Below are 13859 nucleotides of genomic sequence, written 5' to 3'. Positions count from 1 at the left end.
ACCAGCGTGGGTCCAGATAAACCTGCACATCCGCGCAGGCTGGTCAGGATCCACGCTGTTCGCTTTCAAAGCCTATTGTATTTAGAGAAACCGTTAGCGAACAGCATGGATCCTGACCAAACAGCACGGATGCGCAGGCTGGTCTGGATCCATGCTGGTCGCAAATGTACTATATTGGTTTTCTCATGGTGCGGCTCATTTAGTTTCTAAACCGTGTATCAAATTTTAAAAATCTTACAAACCTGTATAATAAAATGTTTTTAAAAATCTTACAAAACTATGTAATTTTTTTTTTTAAAATCTTACAAAAAACAAAGTGAGATTAAAAAATCAGTATGTTGAAGGCCCAATATTTTCTACATATCAAGCGTACTTGAAAATAATTGGTCCAGACTAGAGCTAGCAGCATATCAACAAAATACCACAAGAGGGTTGGCAAGTCTAGCATCATATCAGTAATATATAAGAAAAGGGCCCTAATGGCATTTTTAATTATGAATGACAACTATTTTTTGTAAATACTTCATAAAAATTCTATATCCGTGATTTTCACGTTGTAAAGATTGGTGCTACCGACGACTTATATTTTAACGGATTAATATAGTTTCCCCGTGTGTCATTCGCCTTGGTCACATGACAAATATTTACCGCATTATCAAAGTAGTTCAACGTGTAGACAAAAATCAATGTATTTATAAAATTTACATGTGTATCCGATCAAATCCAGATTTTTTATTGCAATTTAATTAGTTTTCATATTTACTGCAAATCCATGATAAATTGCATCGATCTGTTTACTCTCATATCTTTTAATTCCTTGTAAATATTGAACTACATTTACGGCGCATGTATGGAGAAAGGTAGCGCTGAACCGGAACAATGTGTTCTTGTTCTTGGTCACGTGATAAATATTTACGTCGTAAAATAGTACAACGCGTAGACAAAGTTCTTTACAAGAACTTATAACACCTGTCATATTTTTCATTTACAAATCATGTGTTACATTTATTGCATATGCTAAATAAATGGTATCGATCTGTTAACTCTCAGACCCTTGAATTTCATAGAAGTACTGAACTATTTTTATAGCGTATGTATCGAGAAAGGTAGTAACGACATTTGTAACTACAATTGCACCAGTGTCGGTATACGTAGTTTGGTGACTTTGGGAAAGCTACGCTTCCCAAAAATGATGGACTTTATAATTACATTGATTTTATGACATGCCATGTTAAATTTACTTTCAGATGGCAACTGTTTTCGTCAGTGGGTCCACATGTCCTTATACCTACGATGTTATTGAAGACCTTGTTGGAAAGAATGTTACTGAGAACGATGCTGTTGCCTGGCCATGTGAGCTAAGAACGGTCTGGGTAGAAGTCCTCCCGCTTGTGAATACAGTCCGCTTTTTATTGTCGTACGGTACATCAACTATTGTCATAGTAGGTGTCTGTTTGAACATTTTGTCTTTTATAGTACTAACGCGCAAAAGTATGAGGAAAACAACATCGAATCTATATCTTGCTTTTCTGGCTGTCTACGACACATGTTCGCTGACGTTCAATTTCATGATCGGTGTGATACGAGGAAACAGCGAGACGGCAAATAAATCATTTCAGGACAATGAAGCATTGTGCACTTTCCATGGCGTAGTCGTTGAACTTTTCAATCTTCTGTCCGTCTGGGTCATAGTAGCGTTCACGGTTGAGCGTTTCCTTATGGTTAAATTTCCTCTAAAAGCTCGAACCTGGTCTCCTAGAAAGACGGTCGTTACTCTCGTAATAGTGTCAGCAGTGATGACACTTGTGTCGTTTCACAAGATCGCAGTTTCCGGTTTTGAGGGCGACTCTGTCTTTGGCTACAAAGCTTGCAAAACGAGAAGAAAAATTTTCAAAGAAATCATCTATCTATACGTGGCTCTCAATACGTGGCTGCCCACTGTCCTACTTGTAACGTTAAACCTCACAATTGTTCATGAGCTTCGGAAAAATCGCACGAAAAGGCTTCAAATGGCAAGTACGTCTATGTCAAAATCTGATGAAAGAGCAACGAGGCTGCTGTTGGTCGTATCCAGCTCATATGTTCTTCTTGTGCTGCCACTTGGAATTATTCAAAGCACGGAGCTCATCTGGAACGGTTCCATGGCGGTTCCTCCAGGCGATCCTGAATACGTCAGTTTCATGAGTACAAAAATCAGACTGAAGTGGACAAGAGCCTTCTTCTTTTCCTTCTACCAGTTGAATTTTGCGATCAACTTTTTTCTGTACGTTGCATCGTCATCGGCTGTACGTTTCCGAGCCAGTCTGAGAAAGGTTCTCAGAATGAAACCTGCACCAGAAGATTCAATGATCACGCAAACCGTTGTAAAAATTAACTCTGTGGTCCCATCAGGCGTAGATGAAATGCCAAGTGACTGCAGGGGTGTGTCTGAGGGTTTTTCGGGTACGTCTAAACACGACACTGATGTTGAAACGAATGCATAGAAAATTACAATGAACTTGTGAAAACATATTACCTTAGAATTGTCTAATACGCTAAGAGTCCTCTTTAACACTGAAAACATATTCTTTGTTTGAAGTAAGACAGAATATGTATTATTTTAGCCTGAAAAAAATACAGTTTAAAACATCATATGCCGTGAAATTTGACAACATTTTTGCAAAGAAATTCGATCCGATACTCAGCTGAACGGGTTAAATACGAGCGTATATAAAATAAGTCCGACATTACCTTCAACATTCGAAAGATTCTTGAAAGTTCTAGCTTTAATTATGAGAATATAAAGAACTATAACATCATTATTAATGATGTACCGGATATAAAACACGATTGGATTTCTTACATATAAAGCTAATAGCCAAATGATTAATCGCTGCTTTTGAGAAATATGTGCAACAAATGATTGGTTGTCATGGAGATAGCACCGAGGAGATTGCTTTAAAAATTTGCTAGTATTGACACGTGTATATGTCTTAAAGAAAACTGCCTCAATGCGTGATTTTATGATTTTTCACAAGACATGTCTCCGACAGTATTATTGTAAATTTAATGTAAAGCGCTTTTGAACGTGTTAGTCATGATATGGGGTGCTATGTAAATTTGTTATGACATAAAATAAATGTACGTGTTTGATATTATTCCGTCCACTGTTTGACTGAAGTAGGTAACTTGGTGACAATATGACGGGGGCACAGGGGAGACATATAATAGTTGCGCGCGTATTAGTTATTACATGCGCTCGTATTAGTATAAAAACATCAGCGCAATACGTGTGCAGTTGTTGTTTTTTTTACTTGTATGTGCTCACGTAATAAGTTATACGCGGGCAGATGTTTTCAACTAATACGTGTGCAAGTATTAGCTATTACGTGAGCCCTGCGCACGTATTACCTTTTAGTTTAAACATATTTTATTTCTTTCGATAAAGTTACATAGTCATTGTGCAAAATACATTTATGAAATGTTGGATTAGAAAACAAGCAAGTAAATGCTTATATTAATTCCTTTCCATGGTGGAGTTGGCCTAATTATCATTGCACTTATTCGACCGGAAAGTAATGTAAATTAGTGAGAGTAGTTTTTAATTGAAACTTTTGCAAAAAGGATTTATATCATTGCGTTTACCGCAAAAAAATATTGTAATAACTTTATCATTGTTATTCAATTGTGTAAGGTATGTAATAGTATATAGACTAAGAGCTGAGGTGAATATGAAATGAAAAAAAGAAAACAAATTGTGATTTGGTATGGGTCATGATGTCACGCAAGGGATAAAAGGAGTGCAGAATATCACCAAATATGTCCCCGTCATGTGTCAAATCTCTTAGTTGCCGCTATGTAGCTCTGGACACGTAGGAAGATTAGTTTGTTGTTTTCGTATGCAAGATGCTCGTCTCCATGAAGAAGATTATTGAGTGTGATACCACATGGGAGTTCAGATAAGTACCGTTGACGTGCGGACTCGGACACTGAAGGAGAAAGTGAAGCGGAGTTTCGACTGCACAACATTCGCAGAGAGGAGATTCAACAATATTTCATGAAGCTCAAAGTTTAGAGAACTGCATCCGAGTAGTAAGCGGGTATGTTGAATTTGGTACTTTTGTACCCCGACGTTAAAGAGTGGTTTGGAGCTATTCTTACAAATGGAAAGTTTGTTTTTAAATTCGGAAAGAGAGGAGGCGTTTTGGACATCTGGAGAGAGCGCGTTCCACTGACGGGTTGTTGCGGGCAAAAAAGAACTTGCATAAGACTGGGTGCTTGTATGGATCAAAGGTATGCTGTGAATAGAACGGAGATGGTAAGGTTGAATATTATGGGTAGGAATGAGATTTCGTAGATACATAGGAGTGAGGTTGTTTTTCATCTTATAAAACTGTATTAGCCGATGTTTTCTTCTCCGTTCAGACAAAGTTTCCCAGTTTAATTCTTTCAAGAGACGTTCTGAGTTGCAATATTGCGTTGCCCCTGTTACAATTCTTCCTGCTGCTATCTGTACCGCTTCTAGATCGTTTTTAAACTCGTTCGTGCAGTTATCCCAAACGATGTCTCCGTATTCCAAGAGTGGTCTTATGAATGAAATATACATTTTCTCAAGACTACTTTTTGACAATTTAAATTTAAGCGATTGGAGTACTCCGATTCTCTGCCATGCCTTGTTAATACACGATGAAAGATGGGAAGACCATTTGGCATCGTCAGACAAAGTAAGACCAAGATGTTTGTGTGTTTTTACCATGTTTACTGGGATCTGGTCCATGAAAAGGGTTGGATGGAAAGGTTTGTTTCGTTTACGTGAGAAGACAATAGATTCTGTTTTGGCTGGATTAAAAGAAACAAGCCATAATTTTGACCAAGAGGTAATTCGAGACAAATCTTCATTTAGAGCAGCAGCAGAGATGAAAGGATCTTCCACGACAATGTAAAGACTTGTGTCGTCGGCGAATAGGCGAATATTGGATTTTATGTCAACAACAATGTCGTTTATGTAGAGCAAGAAGAGAAGAGGGCCTAAGATAGATCCTTGTGGGACCCCGGCATTTATTGAAGACCAATTAGATGAAGCATTAGCAAGAACTACTCGTTGCTTTCTATCTGATAAATAAGATTCAAACCAGTTCAAGAGATTGCCTTGTACTCCAACAGATGATAGTTTAGTTAAGAGACCCCGATGCCACACCCGATCAAACGCTTTAGAGATGTCACAGAAGACAGCACGGACTTCTTTACCCTCGTCTAAAGCTTTTATAATATCATTGTAGAGATACGATAACTGATTTGTTGTAGAGTCGCCTTTAACAAATCCAGACTGGAATGGTGTGATGAAGTTATTAGAAATAAGGTAGTTGTAGAAATATTTATGGATACAACGCTCCATTAGTGTTCCTAGGCAGCTGAGAAGAAATATTGGTCGGTAGTTTACTGGTTTTGAATGATCAGACTTTTTGAATATTGGAGAAACATTTGCACATTTCCAAGAAGTTGGGAAAACTGAGTTGGAGATAAGTGTGTTAAAAAAGGATGACAGTGGACCGGGTAATTCCTGGATGCCTTCTTTGATCATTCTTGGGCTGACAAGGTCTAGACCACTAGCTTTAGAAGGATCTATTATTGAAGCTGCCTCTCGAATATCTTCGGCAGTTACAGAAATATTTGACAAGACGGAATGGGTAAAATTAGGTATAATAGGAGGCGTGTGATTGGTGTCATCTAAAGTAGACCGATTACAAAAGAAAGTGTTAAGTAGTTCTGCTTTATCTTTGTCTAATGATACTTCAGAACCATTGTCTATTAATGTAGGAATCGGGGGAGATTTTTTGTTTGAGAACTTTTTAACAAGTTTAAACCATTTTTTAACATTAGTATTTTCGGAATTAATTTCCTCTATTAATTTTTCTGTGTATTCCTTCTTTGTTTTTCGGATAAGGTTGGTAGTATCATTTCTAATTTTGCGAAAATTTGCCCATGCTCTTTCATTATTAGAAGTCTTTGCTTGTTGGTGAGCCCGATTTCGCTTACGTATCATCACACGAATACCTTTATTGATCCATGGGACGTCGTCAGGTCCAACTGTTATCGATTTGTTCGGAATGCTATCAGCAGCTGCGCTAAGAACAGCATCAGCTATCTTATCTGCAGTTTCATGAAGATTATCGCAATCTAAGATGGAGTTCCAGTCCGTTGTACTTAGATTGTTTCTTTATTTAGGATAGTCCCCTTTATCATATAACCATATGTGACGTTTATAAGTTAACTGTTTGGGTTTGTGGAATTTGAAAACAGTAACAATAGGGCAGTGAAAGCGAGATAGATCCGGAATAAAGGGGGCAGCGACAAAACTAGAAAGAATGTGGCAAGGGTTCTTGACAAACATAAGATCGAGAAGAGATGAAGAGTGTTCAGTAAAGTATGTAGGAGTCGAAATCAACTGCTCGGCGTTATAAGAGTCGATGAGTCTACTCATTCAATTAGAAGGAGAGGCCAAAATGTTAACGTTGAAATCGTCTGTAACTAGTATGTCATCGAAATGACCATTGAACGCTTGGTCAAGACTGTGTTCCATATTAAGCCACTGAGTGTTATTAGAATCAGGAGGACGGTAAATTCCACCTATGAGGAGTTTTCGCTGGTTAACATGGATTTCAATCCAAAGGGCCTCAAGGTTATTCATATGTAGGTCTTTACGTTCAATAGCGTGTATCGTGTCACGGACATAAATGGCCACCCCTCCGCCGCCTCGATCCCTTCTGTCGCATCTGAAAGGTGGTTTAAAATTTTGTATGTAAAGATCCTCATCTGGTACGTTAGAGTTTAGCCAAGTTTCTGAGAAAACTAGTATGTCATATGGTTCGGCTTCAACGGTAAGAAGGTCAATCTTCGGTTTCAAACTTTGAATGTTTAGATGCATAACGCTAAGACCGGCGCTAGTAAGCTTGGTATAAGGATCTGAGTTTTGACTTACTGGGCCTGGACTTAACTCGACATCTCCAGACAATAAAATTTTCAGACAGGAAAGAAAAAGATAAACCAACAGAGAGACGTGGTTGTGAGAAAAGACGTATACATTTCCAAAACGTGTCATATATTGATTGGCGTCAGGGAAGGAATAAAGTAGTTGTATGATATTCATGGTGGAAGAAAATGATAATTAAAAATCCCTGAAACCAAATGGTAACACAATGACCAGGACGGAGAAAAACTGGAGGATCTCATATAAGAAAACACCACAACATCCCGCGTGACATCATAACACATAACTATGAAAAAGATGGAGAGAACGAAAAACATACCGTGAGAGATTAATGTAAAGGCGTAATGTCAGGACAGTTTAGTACGGAGTAAAAAAAGATTTTAAAAAATTGGAATGTAGCTTCGAAGTTGCTATAATAGACTGCTTTAGTTTGCTTATTATATGAATTTCGGGAGTATGAGTAATTTCTATTTTATGTTTCTTAGATATCGTATCTAAAATGTCCAACTCCTTAATATGTAAAATCTAAGAGACATGATTTTAATAAACATGGTAGAGGACCATTAGATATAATGCTATATACAAATATCTGAGATATAGTCAATTTTAAAAAGATATAAAGAAGAACTTGGTGTGTGGTTAAGCATCATTTCATTTTTTTGGTAAAAACGATTATCAAAAAGAAAATTTATCTACTACACTATATGAAATCATTGATATACAGTAGCAGGGTAAAGCTAGATTTGAATAAACTGGGTAGCTAACATTCAAAATATCCGCATACATTTTTAAGACGATTTTAAAAAAATACAGAAAATTTATATATTTTTTAAATTTAACTCTTGATATGTAGAATCAAGTGACATGATAATTATCAAGGTATAGAACGCTTCACAAGGTTACATACAAAATGTCAGAGCTGTATGCCTTACAGTTTTGAAAAAAAATATAATAAGACAACATGTTAAGCATTTACACAGATAAGTAATGTACACAGCTTTAACTAAGCTATGCTCCGCGTGCTCATCCTTTAATTGTACTAAATACAACAGTGTCTCGGTCATTGGTTTGACATTTTTCTTATAATTTCAGTAATAGGTATTAATATAAATTGGTTACCACAAGAGCACAGCAAATTTATCCGTTATTTTCACTTTTGTTGTCATAATACAAGACCTATATATCGGCCTTGCTAAATTTACTATATAGAAAATATGTTTACACTGTAAGCATACAATATAGAAAATGTGTTTATACTGTAACCATACAATACAGAAAATGTGTTTATACCATACAATACAATATAATATAGTAACACTTGTGAATGAAACTTAATACATGTAGGTATATTGTCATGAAATATAAAGAAAATCAAAAAACATTTTGCGCAGACACCTAACTGGGACCCCATCCCCCCCCCCCCCCCCCCCCCCCCACCCCTTTCATGTGCGAAACCATTTAAAAAAAACACTTTACGGTGCAGTCGTATTAAGATGGGTTTGCAGGCAAATTTCTAAAAAAAAAGCACGGACAACAATAGAACAATCTATTTAAGATGTCTTGCCTCTAGCTTCTAAAACTTCTAGCTAAAACTGCTGTTCCGTTAATATAAGTTTATAGATCATGTACTTTTTACACACATTTTCATATACATTTTTATACAGAAGTAAATACACAACGACTCTATAAAATATTATTAAAACAAGCAAGTTTTAGATGAAATGATCGCTAATCTAACACGATCTGCAATAACCACTACTAAATAAACATAAAGCAAACAACCTATGTTACAATAAACTATGTTTGGCTGTTACATTTTATCCCCTTCAGTAATAACATAGAAGATTCTACTTCTGCTCCTTTTTATATATTAACTATTCCAGTGCCAAATGGTAGTAAAACCACAATTCAAAAACATAATCACATACTTAAGATAATACATCGTATCGGCCATAAATACATTTTGATCTCTGCGAAATTCCTAACGAGTGAACTTGCACATGTATAATATAGTAAAGCAGTGACGTCATGAAAATATAACGCCATAACATGCGACGCCACACATAAATTTAGCTTTTAATGGGGTTTATAATAAAATCTCCAAATATGTTTTGATTAGTTCATTTTACTGACAAATACTGTGTGAGTTGTTTAATTACTAACAGATAAATTTTATTATATTACTGTTATATTTGGCAGTTATATATTAAATTAGAAACTAGTCCATATCCTTACGTGATTAACAGGTAATAAAACTTCAATCGAACGGAGATGTATGTATATATTTACAGGACTACATTTGACTGCTTTGTTTCAAACAGTTCAGATAAAGTCGTGTTTATTGTTATTTTTGGGTGCACTTATTCGTTGCATTTCATACCCAAATAGTGTCCGAATATTTAAGCACTCTGAAGGTCGATTCGACAGCTTTTACTGGCCCAAATCAGATGACATTTTTTGAAGAAATCAGCAATATACGATTTTGTTGTTTTGCATAGAGATTTATAAAGAACCTAAAATTATACTGTTAAAATTGTATGCACTTGTGGTTTCATAATGCAAAGTTATTGTCAAAAAAAAACAAACAAAAAAAACACCAAAAGTGTCCGAATTTAGGCACTGGTCCAGTAAAGCAGTGACGTCATGAAAATATGACGCCATAACGATGCGACGTCACACATAAATTTAGATTTTTATGATGTTTATAATAAAATCTCCAAATATGTTTTTGTTTATTCATTTTACTGACAAATACTTTGTGAGTTGTTTAATTACTAACATATAAATACTCATCAAAATTCCGCCATGCTATTCTTTCAATCGGGGTGTAGATTGTAACAGCCTACGGACTGACTGCTGAAATGTAGTTCAACGGTTAGGGCAAACATTTTGCATGGGTAGATACAAAATAATAATTTTATCATTGTATAAAATATAGGCAGTCGCTCGGATGAGAAAAATTGAATCACTCGTGCTAAGCATTAAATTTTGTGATTTAATTTAAGTCTGGTTCACGGCGTGTACTAATAGTACCCTCGCAGCATAGCAGTTAAGGGGCAGGTAATCCGGACTAGATATAATTATGACGCAGCCAACATTTTATTCACTGATAAAAAAGAATTGCATATCTATTATGTCTTAACTGATCCTCTGTTCATTTAGCGTTTTTTTCAACGCTCTGTACTAGAAAAGCGTTAACGGATGTTCTAGTTTCTTATTAAAGTATCTGCAGAATGCGTTGAGTTACTAAATGTAATTATGTTCTTAGAGCAGACTGCAATGTTTCTGCCGATGACACATAGGCAATGTAGAACAATAAGTTATTTTCAGTATTATGTACAAATATCGGTCAAGCTTCAGTAAATGCGTTTAATATATCTGTAATGAAATGTGCGGTATGAAACCGGGCCTCTTATTCACAAAACAATTTCAGTCTTAGCTGAGTTTGATAAAAAAAACTTTGTCATTTACTTCCAAATTTCATGCTTAAAATTAAATGTTCTTTTAATGACTATTTTCTAAAGACAATTCAGTACTGACTGTCAGTCTCAATTGGAATTTAATCTTGAAGTTCTAGTAAAATTTGCTAAAACAATTTCATTCTCAAACTCAGCTGAGACCGAAAACTGTTTTGTGAACACGGGGCCTGGTCATATTTTACAATGTTGTGACAGACTAATGTGTATTAAGAACTGTCTTTAGAGCATTATATGGCTCCTGTAAAAAAAAACACACAAAAACTGTATCATCATGTTGTATATATTATATATCTTAGGTAAATAAAGTACCTGTCTGAATGTCTGAATGTGTATCTGTCAGTTTTCCTGCCTGCAAGCCTGAAATGTTATTACACTGTAATTAATTGATATCTTCTAAGTCAAGCTGTGCCTTAAAAGGAATTCATAAACATTATGAAATTATGTGACAATGTTCATTTGAAAACTGATTTCTGTAATATTGTTGTATTTTCAAAATAAAATGTGTATAAAATTAATCCTTCTTTTATTTGAACAGTAACATGAAACAATTGGTTCTGATTTTCAGAGTGACTGTCGTTATTGCAGGAGCTTTCTTATAATGAAACGCAAGGAAATGGCATATATGTGTACGATTAATGAAGTTATCCCCCCCCCCCCCCCCTCCCCAAAAAAAAGGATTTCATCTCTTTTAACACTGTAAAACTGTCCTTATTTATGGGAATCGTGACTGTGCTTCGAGAACAGAATGTAACCAAGCAAATTAATAGCAGACCCGGCTATCTATAATCACTAATTAAGTGTGCAACACGCATGCACTCCATTGTACTGTTTACTAGACATATACATAGAATAAACTTCGCAAGCTTCCCCCATTAATCCTAATGACTGTGAAATTATATTGTTAAAAATATTTATGAATGTATATGAAGCTATCAAACATACGATATAAACTACAGTCGAACTTTGATGGCTCGAACTCGAGGGTCCCGTGGAAATTAGTTCGAGTTTTCCGTTGTTCGAGCCATCCAATGGCGGCCATTTTGAATTTGGGAATTCGAGGGCATGATGTGTTACAAACCTTACATCGTAATATATTGTCATATTGTACCTAAATGTGTGTATGATATGATGATTAATAAAATAACGAACGCTGCAATATGCTTTATTATTTATTTTCAAACATGACATAGATACGAAAATAAAACACAGATAAAACACTTATATCATTATAAGAATTTTGGCGAAGACAGCATCAAATAGAAAGACATGAATTGCAAACCTTTATGAATCATAGTTTAGTACAATTATTATCAAATATATTGCATTCCAGGAGCCGACTAAGCTATCCCCCCGTGTCCGGGTCCTTTACTAAGTTGTTCAGCCATGCTAAAGCAGTATGAATGTTGACATCGGATCTCCCGATTTTATGCAGTAAAAATAAAGACAGACACTGCTAAATTATTTTAAATATTTTTATTCGTATAAATCAAAGCCCATTAAAGCATTGCAGTGAACGAAAGTCACTTTGTTTAATTTGTTTGTCGTATACCGGCGCTAATTACATAAGCGTGTGAAAATTACGCACGCACCGGTTAAAGGGGGAAGTTTGGCGAATGTCAGGCAGAGGTGTGAAAAACTTTGTAAATACAAGCCATTCCGGCGACAAATTGTCTGTTCGACTGAATAGGTGTAATTATCACTGTAATTAAGCCAAGGGGACCACCAAATGAGTTCGAGAGTTCGAATTTTCGAAGTTCGAGCGATCCGAGGTAGAACTATATAGAATAAAGAAGAAATAAATTCGGGACCAGGCGAAGAGTTCGAGCGATCCCGGGTGTTCGAAAAATCCGAGTTCGAGCCATTGAAGTTCAACTGTAATGAGACATAGGCAGTGTGATGCAATACAGTATGCTGATGTAGGTTGTATAAATAAATAATAATAATAATAAAAACAGTAGTAAAAGTGCGAAGTATCGGCTCCTTTTGGGATCAATGAGTCCGGTGAATGGCATTGTCGCAAAAGTTGGTGCTTGGTGCATATGGTGCGTTTCAAATGTCATTACTGCTCAATCAAACCGACGCTATTATTTTGCTAGGATGCCTCCAGTACTTCAAAAAGATCTTCTCAAAATTCATTAACATAGAACAGAGCCTTCACAAAGACCTAATATCTTCGTTCACCCGCGATTCGCGACCATAAGAGTTTGTCTTCATAAAAAAGAATAAAATATAATCTATGAACTTATATGTGTACTTACCAATGAAAATCAATCCATTTTCCACTGATTTGTTATAAAATTTATCAAACTTATGGCTTCATAATCAATAAGTAGGTCAATTGTTTACTGGTATCACAGGTGGCCGCCATTTTTTTCTTACTATCATTCATTTCGAGGCTTACATCTACCCATAATTCCTTGCTAAAAGTTACAGTTAGGCCATATCAAAAGTCTATTAATAGGTTCTGGTACACTGTAAGTCAAATTTACTTCAGATAAGAACATGAGATAGTTTACAAAAACAAGTAACAGTCTAAAAAGTTGAACTCCATAACTTATGTACAATTGTTTTAAATGTTTATTTCATTATTCTTCCTTGCAATGTGGGCAAAGGAACTTATCTCCTCTTCTGACAACTCTTACTTCTGTGCAGAAGGAAAGATGAGTCCAGTGCAGACATGGCCTTCCGTTAATCATACCATCACACTGGGCCCACTTAGTGAAAATAAGAGATGTGGCACCAGACACTTCCTTTGGTGTGAATAAATTGCAAACACAATACTTGTCACTTTCATCATCATCTTCATCTGAAGATGTAGAACTACTACTGGCAAGATTTATATGGGAAGGGCCAGGTTGTGGTTCTACAGCTGGTTTCACAGTCTGTGCAGTAAGTTTAATTTTTTTTGTTGTTTTTTCCAGTGGCACTTGACTTTTTTGTAGGTTTTGGCATAGATTTTTCATTTTCATATGCAGCTAATTTTGCATGAACAGTGCTGTCAGTAATTTCTTTGCCAGCTACAATGTAACTTACATTTCTCCTGTTAGTTTTCTTTGCAGTAGACTTTGCTTTGTTCATTTTAAGGTCATTTTCCTTACCTGAAAACATGCTATACCCATCTGCTGCATCCACACAAATACCACCTTCAACAGTTGCATCAGAGTCGGTATCACTAGTGTAAATTTCTGCTGGAATCAAGTCCTGTCTTGGTACAGCTTCCTTATTAAGTGGATAAATACCAGCACGCTTAAAGCCAGACTGCAAATTTTCTGGTTTCAAGGCCTGGTGATATACCTTACAAGCAACTGCACAAATATTGTATCTTGTAATAGCTGCAGCTGTTTAGTGCATTAACTTGTGACGTGCATGATTGTAAATACGCTGAAAAGGGCCATAACAAGCTAAATCCAAGG

The 13859-nt window shown here is 36.0% G+C and overlaps 1 protein-coding gene across 1 annotated transcript; it reads left to right on the top strand.

The window, feature by feature from the left end:
- Nucleotides 1-1247: 1247 nt before the first annotated feature.
- Nucleotides 1248-2483, top strand: LOC123533218 (somatostatin receptor type 2-like). Its single transcript, XM_045314855.2, has one exon. It carries the CDS (start codon nt 1248-1250, stop codon nt 2481-2483), a length of 1236 nt encoding a protein of 411 aa, XP_045170790.2.
- The last annotated feature ends 11376 nt before the right edge of the window (nt 2484-13859 follow it).

Source organism: Mercenaria mercenaria, chromosome 12 (genome assembly GCF_021730395.1).
Source record: "Mercenaria mercenaria strain notata chromosome 12, MADL_Memer_1, whole genome shotgun sequence".
NCBI lineage: Eukaryota > Metazoa > Mollusca > Bivalvia > Venerida > Veneridae > Mercenaria > Mercenaria mercenaria.
Note: the sequence above shows the minus strand (reverse complement) of the source record. Positions and strands in the feature narration are given on the sequence as shown.